The sequence below is a fragment of the Schistocerca cancellata genome, chromosome 4, assembly GCF_023864275.1.
Source record: "Schistocerca cancellata isolate TAMUIC-IGC-003103 chromosome 4, iqSchCanc2.1, whole genome shotgun sequence".
Classification (NCBI taxonomy): Eukaryota; Metazoa; Arthropoda; class Insecta; order Orthoptera; family Acrididae; genus Schistocerca; species Schistocerca cancellata.
The window spans coordinates 629,505,372-629,527,069 of record NC_064629.1 but is presented as its reverse complement, the minus strand read 5'-3'; the positions used below and the strand labels follow the sequence as shown (position 1 = coordinate 629,527,069).

Sequence of the window (21,698 nt, the reverse complement as noted above, 5' to 3'; positions counted from 1 at the left end):
GAGGAATCGTTGGGGTTTAAACTTTCCAATGTTTTTTATCGTCTGCATCATCATGTTTCTTACTTGCACAGCCAGTATCTTTATAGTCCAATATATCTGCAATACCATTAGCATTAAATCATGTATTAATTTCTTTATCAGTTATCGCAAACACTTGTTTATTATTGTAAAAAATTCTGCTGTTATTCTGAAATATATTGCTTTTAGATGCTGCAGCATCAGATGTACTTGGAATTGGCTCCATTTAATAGAAAACAGTCTTTATTAGATTTCATTTTTATTAATAAAAGTGTTTGTATATATATATATATATATATATATATATATATATATATATATATATATATATATCATTCAATATAAATGAGAAAATTAAAATTTTAAAACTTTCTGATGGAATGTTATTCCAATGATAATGATGATGTATTTATATTCATAGATCACTTAACTGATGAGGATCTGAATTATTTATACAAACTAAATGGACAGAAATATGTATTGTTCATGAATACTTTAAAACAACACACCAAAAATTTCTACTTCTAACATTCCCATAGTAAAAGTAACATGAGTGTCTTTTGTGGTTACTAAACTTAGATTTTTACAGATTGTCAAACTCTTGACACCTTGGAAACCTTCATAAATATAACATAATCTCTTTTGTATTGTGTTAACTTTTCAGGTAGGAAAGATTTCCTTCCTGGAATGTTATACAGAAAAGCTAAAGTATAGTTATTTAAAGAACATAGCAAAAGATTTTTTTAGTTTTGCAAGGTAGACGAATATAGATCTGGAAAATATAAAGCAAATTAAGGAAATTTCATAAAATCATTAATAATAACGATTTTTAACAATTAATCAGATCCAAGACCTCTTGTAAGTCTTAATAATTACAGCTCATATGAGTACAACACCTCGAAATAATCGGTTTTATATTTTTCTTATAAAAATAAATCTTATAAATGATGAACTAAAAAATAAGTAATATTAACAATCACAACCACAACATTAATAATATTAACAATAATAACGACTGAAGGAACTAAAAGCTATAGAACAATCACTTATTCAAATGACTCAAATGAATATGAATCGTAATTAAGAAATGAAACATATGGAGATACAGTTGTTAATTATATTAACAAGGAAAATGTATTTGCTGATTTCGATTGGACATATGTGTCAAAGAGAGAAGAATTGTCTGAGGATTTTATGAGAGAATTTAAAACTAAAATATATTGGAATAATATATCAAGAAAGGAAAATTAGCAGAAGACTTTGTGAGAGAATTTCAGTATGAAGTAAACTGGTTTATGTACCAGTGTATCAGAGGTTGTCAGAAGATTTTCTAAGAGTATTTCAGAATAAAGACTGAGAAAAATTATACCTGATGAAGACTAATTACACCAGTAGTCAATTTCTCTTGTGTGTAATTATTTAAAATATTGAAATAATTTTACCAACAATTCTTAAAGTTTCTTTCGTTCTTTGGTAGAAATTTACTGAATTAGTAATAATTAATTGAAATCCTCTGTTGCTGACAGTTGTTGTTGATAAACCTCGATGGGGACAGCTGAGTGGGAGAGCTGAAAATGTGTGACCCGACCTGGACTCGAACCCAGGGTCTCCTGCTTACATGGCAGACACTCTATCCATCTGAGCCACTCAGGATGCAGATGAACAGCATGATTGCAGGGACTTATCCCTTGCACGCTTCCCGTGAGATCCACATTCCCAACAGATACCTTTGATGATACCATTTGTTTTTTTGAGAACAGTTGCTATCTTCATATATATAGTTAAAGGCTACCTGTTGCTGTTCATTCTGTATAAGTGTCCAAAACATAGCAGTCGCCTCTTTTGTAGTGTTTCATTTATGTTTTCTATGTTGCAATAAACTTCTTCATTGCTTCTTAATTTCCATAAATCTGTATTTTTTGGTGGCCCAAGTATTTTTCGTATGATCTTTCTTTCTAGGACTTCACGTTTGTGTAATTTGTGGTTCAGTACTAAATATTCACTTACATAAAGACATTCTGGATTTACTACTGTGTTGTAGTGCTGTATCTTCAAATTTTTAGACAGACACCTTTTGTTGTAGACATTCCTAGCTATTCCATAAGCTCTCTCCATTTTATGTACTCTTTCTTCTATAGCGAATTTTTGTAAGCCATTTTCTTGGATAAATTCTAACAAATACACTCCTGGAAATGGAAAAAAGAACACATTGACACCGGTGTGTCAGACCCACCATACTTGCTCCGGACACTGCGAGAGGGCTGTACAAGCAATGATCACACGCACGGCACAGCGGACACACCAGGAACCGCGGTGTTGGCCGTCGAATGGCGCTAGCTGCGCAGCATTTGTGCACCGCCGCCGTCAGTGTCAGCCAGTTTGCCGTGGCATACGGAGCTCCATCGCAGTCTTTAACACTGGTAGCATGCCGCGACAGCGTGGACGTGAACCGTATGTGCAGTTGACGGACTTTGAGCGAGGGCGTATAGTGGGCATGCGGGAGGCCGGGTGGACGTACCGCCGAATTGCTCAACACGTGGGGCGTGAGGTCTCCACAGTACATCGATGTTGTCGCCAGTGGTTGGCGGAAGGAGCACGTGCCCGTCGACCTGGGACCGGACCGCAGAGACGCACGGATGCACGCCAAGACCGTAGGATCCTACGCAGTGCCGTAGGGGACCGCACCGCCACTTCCCAGCAAATTAGGGACACTGTTGCTCCTGGGGTATCGGCGAGGACCATTCGCAACCGTCTCCATGAAGCTGGGCTACGGTCCCGCACACCGTTAGGCCGTCTTCCGCTCACGCCCCAACATCGTGCAGCCCGCCTCCAGTGGTGTCGCGACAGGCGTGAATGGAGGGACGAATGGAGACGTGTCGTCTTCAGCGATGAGAGTGGCTTCTGCCTTGGTGCCAATGATGGTCGTATGCGTGTTTGGCGCCGTGCAGGTGAGCGCCACAATCAGGACTGCATACGACCGAGGCACACAGGGCCAACACCCGGCATCATGGTGTGGGGAGCGATCTCCTACACTGGCCGTACACCACTGGTGATCGTCGAGGGGACACTGAATAGTGCACGGTACATCCAAACCGTCATCGAACCCATCGTTCTACCATTCCTAGACCGGCAAGGGAACTTGCTGTTCCAACAGGACAATGCACGTCCGCATGTATCCCGTGCCACCCAACGTGCTCTAGAAGGTGTAAGTCAACTACCCTGGCCAGCAAGATCTCCGGATCTGTCCCCCATTGAGCATGTTTGGGACTGGATGAAGCGTCGTCTCACGCGGTCTGCACGTCCAGCACGAACGCTGGTCCAACTGAGGCGCCAGGTGGAAATGGCATGGCAAGCCGTTCCACAGGACTACATCCAGCATCTCTACGATCGTCTCCATGGGAGAATAGCAGCCTGCATTGCTGCGAAAGGTGGATATACACTGTACTAGTGCCGACATTGTGCATGCTCTGTTGCCTGTGTCTATGTGCCTGTGGTTCTGTCAGTGTGATCATGTGATGTATCTGACCCCAGGAATGTGTCAATAAAGTTTCCCCTTCCTGGGACAATGAATTCACGGTGTTCTTATTTCAATTTCCAGGAGTGTATTTAAATTTATTTACCCTCTTAATCTGGCCAATATCTGTTGCTAGGGATTCTGGAGCATTTTTTATATTTGTCATAAATTTTGTTTTTTCTACAGATATCCTTAAACCTGTTTTGTTGGCTATTTCTGGTAAGAGGTCAATTTGTATTCCAGCATTTGTTAGGTTTTGAAAAAGAATGGCAAAATCATTCGCAAATGCTAAATGCTTAATCTCAATACCTTTCTTTTTACTTCCCAGTCTGATTGGTGACATCATCTCTTCTTTTAGCTTTTGTTTCCATTCTCTTACTCTTTTCTCTAGTACACAGTTAAAGCGAAGTGGAGACAGGCCATCACCTTGCCTTACACCTGTTTTATGTTCAATGCCTTCGATATTTCACCCTGAAACTATACTTTTGATTTGGTGTCTGTGAGCATTTCACGAATAATTTAGATTTGATGCCAAATTCTCTGATCACTTTATCTAGTGTTTCCCTATCAACTGAGTCAAAAGCCTTTTTAAAATCTATAAATGTTACAACTATATCATTGGAGTTTGTAAGACTGTGATGAATTTTGGACTTTATGTTGAAAATCTGTTCTGAGCAAGTTTTTCCCTTTCTAAATCCAATTTGATACTCTCCCAATTGGCTATCAAGTGTTGCTTCTACCTTGTTTAGTAGTATTGTTGAAAATATTTTATAAGCCACTGACAACAAAGATATGCCTCTGTAGTTATTTCATTTTGCTTATCACCTTTCTTGTGCAAGGGATGGATGAGAGCCACTTTCCAGTCTTCTGATATCTTCTCAGTTTCCTATATTTCTTCAAACATGAGCTGAAGGTTAGTTACAATTTCTGGTTGAGACCATCCAATAAATTCAGCAATAATTGAGTCTTCTCCACTGGCTTTGTTGTTTTTCAGGGTACTTATTGCTTTTTTAATTTCTTCAGCTGTAGGTGGTGGATCTACTTCTGTATTTTCATGGAGATCTGAGAATTCTAGTTCTTCACAGTTCAATAATTTTTCAAAGTACATTCTTAGTATTTCACAATTCTGGCTTTTGCTTATGCCTACTTTACCATTTTCGTTCGTGAAGCAAATACTTGGAGCTTGGTAGCTCTTTAGATGACTTTTATACATCTGGTAGACATTCTGGGAGTTATTTTTTACAAAGTTGTTTTTATGTCAAGAAGTTGTGATTTCTCAAAAGATCTCTTAGCACTCTTTATTATTCTTGTTGTTTCTTTCCTTTGCATTCTTCCCAGAACATTTCCATTTCTCCCACTGCTTTGTTCTTTCTGTAACTGCTTCTTCACGAATTTCATTCCACCAGACTTTCTTCTTCATTTTTGTTGTTTTCCGCTGCCCTGTGTATTTTTTTCTATATTTCTTCCCATTTCAGTGATTTAGTTCCTTTAATTTCTTCCTGAAATTTTTTTGTTACGTCTTTGGTGATGTTGAGCCTGTTTTTATTATATTTAATTAATTTTGGCTGTGTCTTTTGGTTTTTATTGGGGGAAGTTTCAGTTTAATCTTAGCCAGGTAATGATCAGAATGAAATTCCCTGTTTCTTGCTACTTTTATAGTCACGATTTCTTTAAAATTGTATTTACAAATAGCCACGTGATCTAACTGTAACTCCCCCCCCTAGCAGTGTATTAGGGGAGTTCCATGTTTTTGCCTTTTTTGGTGATTTTTTGAAGAATGTTGACATTACCTTCAACTGAAATATTCTACAAAGACTGATTAGTATTACGCCATTCTTGTTTGTTCTTTTAAGAGCTGGATAATATTCAACTATTTTTCGAAACGATTTTTTCCCTCTCTATTTGTGCATTAAAATCCCCCATTGGACAACAACATTTGATTTTGGAATTTTTGATATTTCTTCTTCTAGATGCTCCCAGAATGCTTCTGCTTTACTTGGATTTTTCTTATTGTCATCATTGATTGGAGCATGACAATTAACAAAGTTATATTGTTTATTTTTGCATTTAACTGAACTGGATTTGAGTTCTGTAAATTTATCTACAAATTTTTATGAACATAGAAAGTATTGGCATGCCTTTCATGATTTTTATTGCTGGTTTCCCCTTAAAAATTCTATGGTTTTTTGTTTCTGTAACATTTTTATCCAAAAATCTTGTTTCTTGAACTGCTAAAATTTGTATTTCATTCTTGTCTAAGAGAATTACAAGTTCTTTTTGCTTACCAATTTTTAGTAATGAATTTACATTCAAGGTTGCTGCAAACAATTTCCTTTTGAATTTTAGTTTGGAAGGATACCAAAGGATGCTCCGACTCATCCTTAATGCAGATGTTGGGACTCACCAGAACCCTAGGTCGCGATACATTGCATAAAGCAATGGTGGATTCCTCTTTCAAGTTACCACCTGGGGTAGTGCTTTCTATTCTTCTATTGAAATTATACATTGTACATGGTAGGAAATAAATTCCAAGGTGAGATCGGATTGTTAGTCCGAAATGATTACTTTTTATGGTTTTCTCCATTAGGTTCTTCCATTCTCTCTGCCATTGGGAGTTAGGATTCCTCTTCTACCTTTGAGACCATTGACCAGGCTTCACCTGTAACCCTAGGCAGAGCCCTCACAGGGTGCAACCATCCGGTGCCAGATGCACCCAGGTTCTTTTATGAGGTGTTACCCCTCCGCCTCCTCTTACCTCTTTGCTTGTGAGATGAGGCCCTGGGCTTGGGACTGGCAGTGGTGGAGTTATTTTTGGTTTCATGTTTAGTGAACATCTACAAAGCTCATTAACAAAATTTTAGTATAGAGGCAAAGTAACTAATCATTACCCTTCAAATCTTTATACTGTTTCCTGCATTTTTCTCTGACATGATTTGATATTGTGCTTCTCATATTTGTAAATTCTAAAAGTTCACCCATAGCTTTACACTATGGTTTATTTTTTCATCAATATTCATAAACACTTGCTTATAATTATTTGTAAAACTGTTGTTGACAAGGTCGATAACTAATTCCATTTCGTAAAAATAATATTTATTCGAATTTTACATAATTAAAATATTGGGTTCTCTGATGAATTTTGTTAATTTCTGTACATATTTAGGTAGTGGCTTTTGTTACTCTTGAGCTATTTTAATCAAATCTTATAATATTATAAGTGTATACAAAATTAGGTACTTTAACTATTGTTGCGAAAATAGCAGTTGCAGATTACAGGTGTAAAGCAATAAAGTATCTGACTTATTATGGTTAGATAAGCAGTATGACGCAAAAACTAACTCAAGGAAGTGATGATGTAATTGAGAATGATTAATGTTACTTTATTTAATACAAATTCTTGAGATAAATGGTGCACTGACTGAAGAAACTTTAGGTTTTATGAATAAACTTAAATGTGGTGTAAAAGATACAAACATTGATTATAGAATTAGTATGTATAAATGGAATAAGAAAAATATAAGACGGTAATATAATGATATTACAAGTAACAAAGGCAGAATTTCATTTATGGCAAATGTACCATGACATTTGGGTTTTTTGGGATAACAATAATCCTGAAATTTTAATTATAAATGAAAGACTAATACATAGTTATGAAATATATGGTGACTGTTGTCCAAAAGATCTAGATGGAAATGGTAATATGTTAGATCATGCACTTTTTACAAATGTGAATAACGATCCAGTGGAAATAAACATTGGTGAGGAAGAGTTGTGGTACTTGGAGCGTGATGGGAATACACCAAAACATAAAACAAATCTATTGCTCATGCATCTGGTCTAGATCAGACTGATGTCCTTAATATAATGGTTCCAATTTAGAATTATCTCAAGATGATATCAATGCTATTCAAAGCTCGTATGGTAAAAAAATACTAACAGTGTAGCCATCTACACCAAAAAGAACTTCAGTTGTTTCAACTGAACCACCTGAATCACTATGTAGATTAAGAAGTTTGGTCCCTTCTTATCTATCATTGGGATTTTATATATTTTTATCAGAAAAGTGTGTGGATAGGGAGTGATACAAAATCACAGACACTGAACAGTGTAGTCAACACTTTCTCAGGTAGAACGTTTTTATTCCCTAGTGAATTTTTCTGAGCAGAATTGGATGAATGTAATTTAAAATATAAAATTCATGGAGCTATAAGCAGATGGTTTCCAAGATTGCCTGGAGGAATAAATTTGTCATTCTGGTATATTAATCAATTATAAATTTTTTCAAGGAAGATACTTTTTAGGAACGTAATAAATTCACAAAAAAGATAGAGCAGGTAAAACTGATCTATCATCATTTGGTATTGATTGTAATAAATCATCAGCATTAGTTTCTCAGGTAATAAATAAGTTGAAAGGTACATTGCAAACATTAGGAAATTTTACTTTTCCCTAATAAAATTTTTTCTTTGTAAATAGAGACCACCCAATCTAAACTGTGAAAGTATTTTAAAACTAGGAAGTCCACTGATAAATTTACTTCATAGAAATAAACAAAATATGGTTATAGCACAATGTGTAGGCAATGTATATAAATGAATATCATGTAAGAGTATAGAACAGTAAATGAATTCCTTGTATGTATGGAAAAAATGTTTCCATATTATTATAAAAATCGTTTGCAACAAATTCTAGGAAAAGACCATTCGAAAATATTGTTGTTGATGAAAAACAATGAGCAATAGACTGAGACCAATAAAACACACAAAATGTGTTGATTGTCAAGAGATCAAAAAATAATATGTTTTTATTTAAATCCTATGTATACAGACAAAACATACAAATAGGTGTAAGAAATATATCAAAAACAGGAAATCTGGTTGAGAATTTTTTTTAATCCTTAATAAAAAATTTTATATTATATAAGAGACTAAAATCAAAGAAATAGAGAAACAAGAAAGGAAAATTCTAAGGAAAATTTTTGGCCCGATACAAGAGCAAGGAATCTGGAAGAAGAGACCAACATCAGAATTATATAAATATACAGACAAGATTACGGATACAATAAGGAAAAGAAGAATGCAGTGCTACAGACATATCCACAGGATGAATGAAAACAGAATTTCAAAGCGAATTCTTAAAGTCATCAAAGCAGGCAGGGGAAAAACAAAATTGATGAAAGAAGTTGAAGAGGAACTCAGACAAGCACACATAACAGTAAACGATGCAGTAAATAGTCCTGAATTCAGGAACATCATCAAAAAACATAAATTTGACACCACAACACAGAAGAGACCAGGATGCAAATGGACAGCGGAGCGAAAGAAACAACACAGTGAACACATGAAGAAAATTTGGGCTCAGAAAAAACATAAACAATCATCATAAAGGAATTCAAGTTCAAACGCTCTCTTAAATGGGAATAATCGAAAATAATAATAATAATAATAATAATAGTAATAATAATAATAAGAGACTAAAACTGAACAATTCATGATTGCCTAACTTCATGGTTATTGTTGAAGAAATAATTAAACTAATTACAACACATTAAGTAAAGATGAATTAACTGATTTAATGACATCAAATAATTTAACTATTCCTACAAGGACTCTCAATAATATGCGAGTAGTTGATATGAGAGCGAGAGCTAAAACTCTTGGTAATAGGGGCTACAACAAGTTACAGAAATCAGAAGTAATTAATTCAGTTCTTTTACAAGATTTTCCATTTGATCAAGTATTATTCCTAAAGAATAAAACAAGACCAAAATGTGTGCCTAATATAAATTATGTTTACAGATTTGTCGATGATGGCTTTGAAAAAACTTGGCCACTTAGACAACAACGATTGTAAGACTAGATCAAATTTATTCATTCATTAGGAAACTATTTGAGTAACAAAACGAGAACAAACTGTCTAAAACGATTTGTTTGAGATTAAAGAAATAAAATCTAAGCTGAATGAAAAATTTAAACCTGGTCTGTTGGCTATAATATTCTCTTTAACGATTAGTAAACCCGGTCTGTTAGTGAGAAAACAGATTATATAAAGAAAGCACAATTTTAGAAAAGGAGATAAGTTGAGTATAACAACAGTAAATTCAAAAATGTTATTTTCAATTTCTACAAGATATAAAGCATCAAATAAAACTAAATAATGTTCTAGTTTTGCGCAATATAATAAGAGATATATTTACATTTGATGAGTTTATTGATACAGCAAATACTACAGTTAATATTCAAATGTTAGTAATTAAAGGAGGAAACTAAGGTAATAATATAAAAAATTTAGCCAATGACAAGAGGACTAAAATATGTATAACTATAATTAATGATAATGATAACCTGTATTGTCTTAGAGTAACAATGCTTGCCTTAACATATCACACAGACTGCATCTTAGACAGAGAATTAACTATTGGTAAAATTAAGCAAATCAGAGAAAGAGATAAATACAAATTACAAAAGCTGTTAACCAGGATATAATGTAGTCACTTTCGGTAATACAAAGAAGAAGGATTTCTTCTTGACGATATTAAAAATGTTGAACCACTAATGGCTATTCGAATAAATAGTATATGCACCTATCGTGATCCTGAGAAAGCAATAAAAATATATCTGTATAAAAATTGCAACCATTTAGATGTAATTAATTCCATGTAAGCATTCTGAGGATATTCATATTTCTGTTATAAATGTAGCAAAACGTATGACAACAAAAACAAGCAAAAATGTAAAGTAGAAAGTAAATTATGTATATTATCCAGTGACACAGAACACAATACTGTGGAAAATAAGACATATGGTGAAAACCATACAAGATTCTGTTATAATGAAACATGCCTAAACGATCACCAAGAGGTCTGGGATATAGCTTATAAATGTGAAGAATGTATAAGGAGTTGTTTGAGATCTCAAGTACATAAACGTGGCTTCAAAAAATATAGAAACTGTGATCTAGAAGTAGTAATTAAAAATGAAAAGTGTTCCATGAAATAGAAAATACTAATAGGTAGTGTACATGAAAGAAAAGTCAGTGAAGAATACAAAGTCAAAGGTTGTCTAATATGGAGTAAAATGGTTATGTTGATGGATAATTTAAAAATTATTATATTTTTGAGTGGTCGAAATTGCCATAATATAGTTACAGGAAAACAGTTTAAGTGTTGTAGGAAAAGATTCGCAAAAAGAAATCCTTGTATCTGTACTGAAAAATACACATGGATTCATTATGAAGCTCAAGAAGAAATGGGAATACATATCCCAAATCTCATAATATTTCACAATTTTAAAGGTGATATTGTTTCTAAATTATAAACAAATGACGAATTCTTTAGCTGGATGATACCTAATAAATACAATTATTATACATTTATAACTCATTATACTAAGATTGTTTCACAATTCATTCTGAAGTACTGTAGTACTGTAGTAAGGCCATATACTATCTACACTAGATCTACATTAATGTTACTGGAGATAAAACAATTATGTATGAAAATTATAGATAGCAGCCATTTTATACAATTAAACTAAGTACATTTCCAGAAATATTTCAAAGAATTAAAGAAAAAATAGACAAAGAAATCCACAGACAAAGAACTGAAAATTACATAGGACTGATCCCTGATATCAAATATTATTGTGCTGATAATATGAAACCCAAAGGTAGGGAAATGTTTCCAAAGTGGCACTGTCAAAACGTTAAAGAAAATTATGAGTTCGATATGAACAAAGATTTTAACGAATAATGTAACTCTGATGTATATATACCAGGAAGAGTCTGTTTAGAACTAACAAAGCACTTCCTAGAAATAGCTAACAATGAACCATTCTGTTATTTAACGATTATTGGAGTTTGTATGGCTATATGCAGATCAAAATATTTACTTAATAGAATAGTTACTATAATGGATACAGAACAAAAGGAACATCATAGTAAAAAATCTATAGCTTGGTTATATAGTTTAAACAACAATAATATTCAATATGCTGTTAATAGAGGTAAGGGGCTAAAGTAGATGGCTTTGATAAGGAAACCAATACTGTTTAGCAGTACCATGGTTGATTTTTGCAAAAAATGTTTTAAAACTGAAACGATTAAAAGTAAAAATCGAGAATCAGTGGTTGATTTATATCAAAATACATTAACAAGATGTACAGAAATACGAAATTCAGGATATAATTTAACATAGATGTGGGAATGTAACTGGATTAACTCAGCAGTGTATAAAAAACTTATGACATTAACACAGTTACCTGAAGTTGTCGAACCACTAAATGCAAGAAATACTTTTTATGGTGGTTGTACAAATACAACAAAATTACAAGCTAAAGCAGATGGTGTTAACATAAAAATATAACATATCATATATACTGTATATATATCTATATAGTGTTTAATGTTATTACCAAAAATCTAGACAAGTTCTTGTCCGATTTACGTTAAATTTTTACATGATACTCTAACAAACATTTGAACAAACTTATGCAGTAGGTAGTCTGAGGTGTTCTTGTGCAAAGTGCATTGTTGCCATATGCCTCCTCCCCTATTATTACATCGATGATTTAATGCATTGTTGCCAGATTTCTGACAATGGCCCATTGCCCTGAGTATAAAATGAGGGGAAAGTCAGATTTCGGTGGGAAACTCAAAAATGGGCGTGAAATTAAAAAAATTAGCCTAGTTGTGCTAGAGGGTTTCCACCCACTCCTGAGATGTCACTGTGGAAGTAAGGCTATTGGCCTAAGTACAAATTTGATGGAAATTCAAAAATCCGAGATCGATCATTGTCGTGCTGTTGGAAGTAGGTAGCTTGTGCTATGTATAGAAATCAAGATGGCTGACCTGGAATACTGATGTAGTTCTATAATGTTAGAATCGACGTTTGCTGACCTGGAATACAGGCACAGCTTAAACTGTTGAGAAAATTCCTGTGTTTTCCACCTGAAACAAAGGATATTTGTTTCTGAAACAAAGGATTTGTTCGTCGTCCCTCTCCTGTGTAGTAGTTCTGTGACCTATTTATGTCAAATTTTTACATTATATATATATATATATATATATATATATATAAAACACACAAACTTAAATTTAAATGTGTCTATAGTGGACACAAGTACAACTTTGTGTTATTTTAATCTTGTCTTATATACTTAAGTGACAAGTAATGTATATATGACTGTCGTGTATTTCTTATACATATCCAGTTTTTTCCATTATTGTCACATTATGTATCTCTGCTATAAATAAAGCATATCACATGAATACAAGTTCTTTCTCTTACTTTAATCTTTCCCTTTATACTTTAGTGACAAATAGCATATCATGAATTTCTTATGAAACACCAATGTGTGATTTACTTGAACTGCCTGTCACAGAGCAAATGCCAACTGGGTGAATGGGCTGCTTTTACCAGCTTTGATCTTAGAATATCAATTATCATTTTGTCTCTAGCATTGTGCTGGTAAACATCTCCTCTTACATGAAATTCTCTTACATTCAGTTATCATATAGTGTTGAGACATATATGGACATTGACAAGTAAACACTTACAAGTCATTTCAAGGAAATTCGCTATGCCCTTTCAAAGGAACCATCCAGACATATGCCTTAAGTAATTTAGGGAAGTCACAAAAAACCTAAATCTGAATGGCTGGGCCAGGATTTGAACTGTCATCTGCTCAAATGTGAGTCCAGTGTGCGAACCACTGCTCTGCGTCTACCTGGACAGTGAGCCCTAGCACCAACCTTATAAATTTCTCATATGACTTTCTTTTTGTATTTTCAATGCATCATTTATACAACAAAGAATAACTGGAAATGAGTTAGCAAACATTTATACTGACAAACATAAATATTTACCACCTGCAGACCTTGTTAAATTCATAACTGACAACGATATTAAAAATGTTTAAAACAAAATAACAAAGCTTATCAAATTGATTCTTACATTCCCTATCTTTACGGCTTCTTCTGAAGGAAGTATGAGCACCCTTAGAAGAATTTAAAATGCCTTCACAATTCAATGAAAAATGATAGGTTACGTTCTCTTTGCACAATTTCCATACCAAAAAATCTGCTTAGACAACTTACAACTGATCATCAGTTTAAAGATAATGTGTTTCACAAATTTGTTACCAATAAGAATTGATGCTTGGATCTCTTGTATAGAAACATATAAGGTAATCCTGCCCACAATTAGTACATTAGCTTTTCCATTGAAAACATCATCTACTACAAACCAACACGGATGAAACTGTGTGTTGAGTAATTGTGACAAGTGGCTACTGAAAAGGAATGTGACGAAAAAAGGAGGACATCAGTTGCTGAATTGAATGTCGCACTCAGGAGTCCTGTCAGCACCAAAACCACACTGAGGGAGCTCCACAGCAAGGAATTGTACAAACAATGAGACCAAATTTACTCTTTTTGCTGATGACACTACATTCTGCTTAAAAGTCGAATAATCAGCGAACTAGAAAATAAATGTAATGCTGTGCTTGTAGAGATTAACACTACATACTGAAAAATTTCAATATATGCAATTTAATGCATCTTGACAAAAAATGAATCAATTCACTTGAACTCTGATAACCAAGATATACTGCATTGTGAATCCTCTAATTCCCTCAGCATTCTAATTGATGAGTCTCAAAAAAGACTCAGTGTGCAATTTATGTCCTATGTTTAATTACCTCTGTCGGTCATATGAATACTATCACAGCTGCTAATGCTGGTTATTTTCACTCTATCATGTCACATGGCATAATTTTTTGGGTAATCAACCTTTAGCTTCCTTACCAATTTTCTACATCGTCATTATTGTGCATTTGTTTATGGTATCTCTATAATGATATAAACCTAATTCATTCCACATTCTTGTGATTTATCACAATATGGATCTACAGAATTTCAGATAAATAAATAAATAAAAGTAAAATAAATATGTGAAACCAGAATTTTAAAAAGATTCAGCTAAATCTGCTACACACCTCTGAGACCATATTTTATCTACTTCAGTCCTTATTTCATCAAAGACCAGAACATCATGAACTGAACTGTTCACAATGAGGAAAACATGGGGAAAATATTGTCTCATATCATCAAGCACAAAGACCAATTGAAAACCGTAACCATTAGTTCCAAATACAGCCCATGAGCTACTTTTTCAGCATTTCACCTTGAGCACCATTCATCATAATGAGCACAAAGTCTTCTTTTCTCAGGACTGAATATCATAGGCTGCTTATGTCTCGTGGCTTGTAGAATAACACAGGGAAATCGCCAATGTCGATCTTGTTAACTCACGTATACACAGTGATAGGTATCTCTTCATGTCTTGTGTATTTTTAAGATAAATTATTGTATTCCGTAATGTCACATAAATCTTTTTTATTTGAGGATGAATTAGTCCAAATTTCGAAACAGACAGATGTTATCTTGAATGAGATTTCCCCTCTGCAGTGGAGTGTGTGCTGATACGAAACTTCCTGGCAGATTAAAACTGTGTGCCAGACCGAGACTCGAACGCGTGACCTCTGCCTTTCGGAGGCAAGTGCTCTACCATCTGGGCTACCCAAGCACGACTCACGCCCCATCCTCACAACCTTACTTCTGCCAGTACCTCGTCTCCTACCTTCCAAACTTTACAGAAGCTCTCCTGCGAAGGTAGTAGAAGAGGTACTGGCAGAAGTAAGGTTGTGAGGACGGGGCGTGAGTCATGCTTGGGTAGCTCAGATGGTAGAGCACTTGCCCACGAAAGTTAGAGGTCCCGAGTTCGAGTCTCGGTCTGGCACACAGTTTTAATCTGCCGGGAAGTTTCAGATGTTATCTTATTTTGTCATATATTGTATGGAACTGAATTACATAACCAATGTCAGTTTTATTATTTTTGGCCAGGTGAAATGACTTATAACATTCTGATGACCCATATGAGAAGCCACATATTTGACCTTGTAGCTGCCATTTCCAGTCTTACAAGCGGATGGTCAAAATACGCCATGCCGAAACCTGCCCTCAAATTTTTATACTGGAAGAATAAACAATGTTGAACATTGCCAATTTTGTAGCTGGACAGGCAGATGGATAAATGTAAACACCCTATGGTAGCTGTAGCAGACAACACATAAGACCATGGCAACCACATATCCTTGGTTGATGGCGCATCAGTAAACAGGTAACACAGCATGATCGTCATTTGTAAACCAAATTTCAGTTTCCGTTGACAGCTTCTCTGACACAGTTGTTCACAATTACTCTTCATTTAATGTACATAACAAGTCAATAGTTACCTTTGGTGTATCGCTAAGTGTTAACAATGGATATGAAACTGAATTAATTTTCTGTTGTCTCTTTATAAATTCTTGCTAATAGCATCTGTCTTTGTGTGAGAGTTTGCTCTAATGTGCAATCTAATTTATGTTTTCAACATTGCAAAGATGAAATATGAAGACCTTGGTATGCAGTCGAAATCACCTACTTCCCAGAAGTTCTGCATATGTGTTATTTATTTGTTAATTTCTTGGATGTTCATTTTAATGATGTCGTAATTTCGTTAGAAATTGTGGAAACATTAGAAGAAACAGTAATAACTCTGACGATTCCATGAATTGTGGTTAGAACGACGACTGTTGTAGTAATTAAAGTCCGGAAGAAAAATACAGTATTTTCCTCGACAAAAGAAAACATATACAGCAAAAGAAATGTGCAAAGACGGTTGTGTTTCATAAAATGCGAACGTGAATTGAAAAATCGAAGAAACATCAGCATAAAGTATCAAATATGCACCAAAACAGTACTAGTAAAAGCGTGAAATAAAAACGTTTCGAAAGATTTAGAGCTGCTTATGAGCATCAGTGCAAAGGGAAATCTTCGAGACTGTGCCACCTGAAATTCAAGTGAGATGAAAATTACTGATTTTCAGATTTCTTTGAGCTGGTTAAAGAGATTCAGGAAATTATATGGGAAATTAAGTCACAAAATTATGAAGTTAACATCAAGTATATGTGTAGAGGATATGTCATTAATAGAAAACACCACAGAGAAATTCGTAGCTGACGTGAATACAATGTTTCTTGTTATCCACTAAAATGTTATGCAAAGTCAATCATTCAGGTTTCACACAAGAACTGCGTGGAAATTGCACTTTATCTTTTTGAGCAAAAAGAAAGACAGAGTTTGGAAAACTAATATTAACAAGAGAACTCCGTCAAACCATCAGCTGAATTTTAGATCTGCCAAACGAAGAGGAAGCCCAAGGGGTTCCAGAATCCACAAAACAGCGATGTCTTTTCTGACCCAGGCTTGAGACCTCATATCCAGAGTTAAATGCGCAATTTGTAAAAATTTATTTGTTTGGACCATCAAAGAAAAATGTGGGCTTCATGTCTTCAGTAGTGTATTTTTTCCCTCTGTGCATTTTTTCTTAATTATAATTTATGTGTTTATTGTATTATTGTGAAATAAAAAATTGAATATTTTAAAAGTCCCTTTTTAATTGCGGTACACCAGTACCCCAGTGTAGCAGACCCATCGATACAAATAAGTGCAGCATTCCAGGGTTAATAAAAAATACATTATTCAAAAATTCTCATAGGAAACATGCTACAGGAAGTGTTATAAAATATCTCATGTCAACAAATTAAAGTCCAGATTGATGGAAGTCGTCTGTAGCGTAACATCATGCACTGACTTGATTTTCTTTTCTCTGCTAGTCACTTTTGTCACAATTACATTTGCAATAGTCGATATGTACTGCAAGGTATTCAAAAAATTAACGATTTGAGACATTTTCGGTATGGTTTGAGAGCTTAAAATTCGCGAGTGTATACATTGGACTTCGCGCTACACGGCACTACGTACTCTCGCCACGGCTGCACCTGCTTATTTGTTGACTCGTACGCTAGGCAGGAAGGGCTGTACAAACCGCTATTATAGGGGGTCTTTCGTGAAGTAAAAATTAGCAAATTTAACATAAAAAATTGCGGTCGGTCTTAGTAGCTAAAATTTTTACAGTGAACATAACCTGAACAAAAACGGTATATGTAAAATATTTCCACCCTCATGTGCGGAGTGATGCACTAAGGTTTGTTCGGTGTGCTTGTAACAAAGTTTTTCTTAAATTATTGTTGTAATCAGAGCTTCTTCCGCACTCTTAAACATCAATCATCCACCTACTGAACAAGCGCGTTTTATGTCTGATGTCACATAGAGCTTCGGATCTTCGCTTGAGATATCGGGTCCCGTAGAGCCGTAGTTGCACGTCAGGGGCTAAACGCAAGTGATTCGAAGCTCCTTGGAACAAATAGATACAAATGTCAACATTGTATGAAGAACTTTGGTCAAGTGTAAAGCCCTTCTGCTGTCACTTCATGAAGTGGTGGGGGTTTGTGTTTACTTTGTAGTGGACAGGAGATCTACGACAAAAACAATGGAAGCAGATGTATGTGTTCGTATGAAGAATCAACTTTCACTTTGTAGTACAAAAGATAACACTCACCCTAATTTTGGGTCTTATGTGAACACTGTCATGCTGATCTTTATGCCGTGACGCTCATATGTCAACAGTGTTTGTTTATTGTCATAACCGTCTGTATAAATATTATATTAAGACGTTAATGTATTTTATGGGAGTTGTACCCTATTAGTACCACCATGACTCAGTTTCAGCGTGGAATGTCAACCTTCAGTCTGTAATTAGATACAATGGAAGTGCATATTTCACCAGAATTTCTGTGATTGCAACTAACTCAACTATAAGTAGCATTTTATAACCTTTACCCTATCGTAGCAAAAAGTTCCGTGGTATTGCAGTTGTTAACAGTATTATTTGCTCTGTTACACAGCAGTCGCAAAAACTGAATAGAAGAAGTAATGCAATCGATTAATAATGAATGTTACTCGTGTGCAGTACTGTCATTCGTTATTAAGATTTCGTGTAAATGACATGAAGAAATAGTCAGCAGATAACAGCTTTAAAAGATTTTCGAGTTGCTAGTTATGATAGAATGCTTAGACAAAGAGTTGAAGTAGATACACAGGCAGAAAGAAACAAAATAATCGAGCATAAAAATGTAGATTATACGTATTCCAGATTAAATACCTGAAACAGGAGATTGAGTATTAAAAAATACTTGAGAAACTGTTCACAGAACGCGTACGAATGAAGACAGTTCCTCAAATCTATCTGCAATTATTGTATTTCACAGGAAAACGGGCACACAAGACAAAAAATAAACAACCGTGAACATATCAGACCCATTTCCATAATGTGTGTGAGATTCACAAAAGAGTCAGAAACCACATACAAGAAATTACACTAGATTTCAGTCAGACAAAGAAACGCGCCTATTTTAGAGGTGCATGTAGAACATTGGAACATTTACAAGCTGTGAACGAAATAGTGAAATGGCGAATTGATTTGCAATTGCCACTTTTCACGACAAATCTTTTGACGAATTTGAGTAAAATCCAGAACATCGTGTGAGAAACATCTGGTAGTGTAAATAACAACATATATTCCAGTGCTATAACTGTAATTAAACTTTGTCAGGATAGTGAGCAGTTCCAATGTAAAAGAGAAGTTGATCAGGGATTTCTTATCACCAAAACTAATAACAGCAATATTGGAACTTTTTTCCACCTCCTAAACCTGACTAAATGAAGCAGCTCCTTTATTTTTCAAATGACATGTTTGCTATCAGTTTTGTCTGAATAACAATGAGAGATGGATTTTTAATTTGAGAAGCATTAAGAATGGAGAGGTATGTGTTGAAATTTGCTATGAGATGCAGAAAAACACACAGATAGATCAGTGAATGGACTGGAATGGAAGATGTAATTATGACTGCAACTCAAATTAAAAAGGGTGGACAGCCCATGAAAAAGGTGAGTGGATGATAGGCAGAGTGAGGAATTTATTTCTGGGTTCTGAAGGTATGGAAAGACTAGCAGAGTGACCAAATAGGTGGTGGTTAGGCGACATTAGAAAGCATATGTGAGAAATATGCACAGAGTTTAGACAAAACTATGGGAACACTACGATAAATCCATGCTTGAACAGTAGGTTACACTGTTGCATCTGACCCCGAGGGACAACTGCAATGTCCTTAGTACATGTAACTTCAGTGGTGGTCAGAACAGCAATCGGTGTGGATGTGAGTGTGTTATGTCAGAGCTAAGTGAATTTGAACATGGGAAAATCGTTGGTGCATGTCTTTTAGTAACAAATGTAGCTGAATTGTTTGGTGTTTCAAGAGGCACTGTATTGAAGATTTATACTGCATACAGGGAAAGTGGACAAATATCATCCAGTAAGTAACAATGCAAACCCTGTCAGCACCAAAACAATATGAAGTGAGCTCCTTAAGCAGGGAACTGCAGATCGAGTGGGAATTGCGAAATTACTCATATGTGGTGCAGAAGACCTTAACAGGAAAATGTGGTGGCAAAGCCATAAAACTTGGACTATAGCGGAATGGAAGAAAGTCATTTGATTTTGTGTGTCTTGTTTCATACTATTTCCAACTTCTGGCCCAGTTTATGTCCCAAAAGTGAAACTTTGGAGGGGGGAGGGTAGGTGATTTGAGCAGCAAATTCTTAGGAATCCATATTGATGAGAAGGCTTTACAGAGTGTCGATTCCACCTGTCTGCTTTGCCTCATGACATCATCAATATGGCAGAAATGGCTACTTTCAGTGTACACGAACAAAAATAAAAATGACACAATGATGTCTCACTCCAAAAATAAAATTAAACTAACGGGACAACCGTGGAATTGGGGGCTCAGGGCAGGGGCAAGCTAAATATACAACAATAAAAGAATAAAACACCATCCCAAAACAAAAAATATAAAAAAAATTAATTTACAGTATTCTACAACACCAACAAAACCACAGGAATTGGACATTTCCCTTGATCCATTAGCTCAATCGCAGCCACAGACACCAAAGAAACAACAACTACAACCCCAAAAAGTGGAATTGGGGATTTCCATTGATCTATGTAACTCCACCACAGCTATCGATACCAAAAAACCAACCACCAACAGCTCCAAAAAGTGAAACCACCCACACACACACAGACAGAGAGAGAGAGACAACACTACATATACATACGCTTGGCCCGAGCCACCGAAACTCTAGTCAACCGTCAACCTCATGTTGTTGCCACAAATGTGACACCTAACATGTTTATCAATAAGACCAGATATCCGCAGAAATTGTATGACAGACATCATATAATCACCCATCTCAAAACATAATGATACACTCATGAACTTCACTGTCATATCCATAACTAACAAAAAAGCAGTTAAAAAAATTAGACTTCTTTCTGCACAACAAACACCAAAATAATCGGACCTAACGAGAACACCAAACCACATTTAAAAAAGGATAATGACTCACTGAAAACCCTTCTACAACCCAGATTACCACACCAACTGCCTAAACTCGAAACCGTGTTAGCACGATGACAACCAAAACTCAAATTGAAACCAATAGCACATCCACCACCACCACCACCAAATACAACAACACAACATCTACGAACACAGCCAACTGAAAAACTTCATGCTGTAGTGACACACAGCACACCACCATTACATAACAGGTCAAAGCCAACAGGTGGAATCAGACACTTCCATTGACCCACAATTAAAATTGGAAAAAAACACATTTTGAGACTCCTAAAATGACTTAATACTTCCCCATTTGGACTTCAAATTACTGCAGGCCTTGGGGAGAGAGATACTTTGCACATTTTCATTCAAGAATATATTATGGAATCATGTTCTAGGGCAGCTCATCTTTAAGAAAGAATGTCTTCATTGCTCAAAAACCTGCTGCAAGAATAATATGTCATACTCACACATGACCATATTGTAGACATCTGTTTAAGGTATTGGCCTTTTGACTACTGCTTCGCAGAAATGTGTTCTCTCATGAAGTTTGTTGCAAATAATCCACTGCCATTCACAAGGAGCAATGATGTACATAAATACAACTCTAGAAGAAAAAATAGGTTCATTACTTCACAAGCAGGGTGTCTTTGGCACAAAGAGGTGCACAATGCTGCAACTAACATTTGTGATCACTTAGCCAGTGATATAAAATATCTGATAGACAGAAAAGACAAATTTGAAAAAAACTGAAAAAGTTT

The 21,698-nt window shown here is 35.2% G+C and overlaps 1 protein-coding gene across 1 annotated transcript in view; it reads left to right on the top strand.

The window, feature by feature from the left end:
* The first annotated feature begins 17,837 nt into the window (after positions 1 to 17,837).
* LOC126183718 (vacuolar protein sorting-associated protein 41 homolog) overlaps positions 17,838 to 21,698 on the top strand; it is a 140,363-nt gene continuing 136,502 nt past the window's right edge. The window contains exon 1 of the mRNA XM_049925905.1: positions 17,838 to 17,978. Within this exon, the coding sequence (XP_049781862.1) occupies positions 17,967 to 17,978 (12 nt within the window). The 5' untranslated portion in view covers positions 17,838 to 17,966. The remainder of the gene's footprint in view (positions 17,979 to 21,698) is intronic.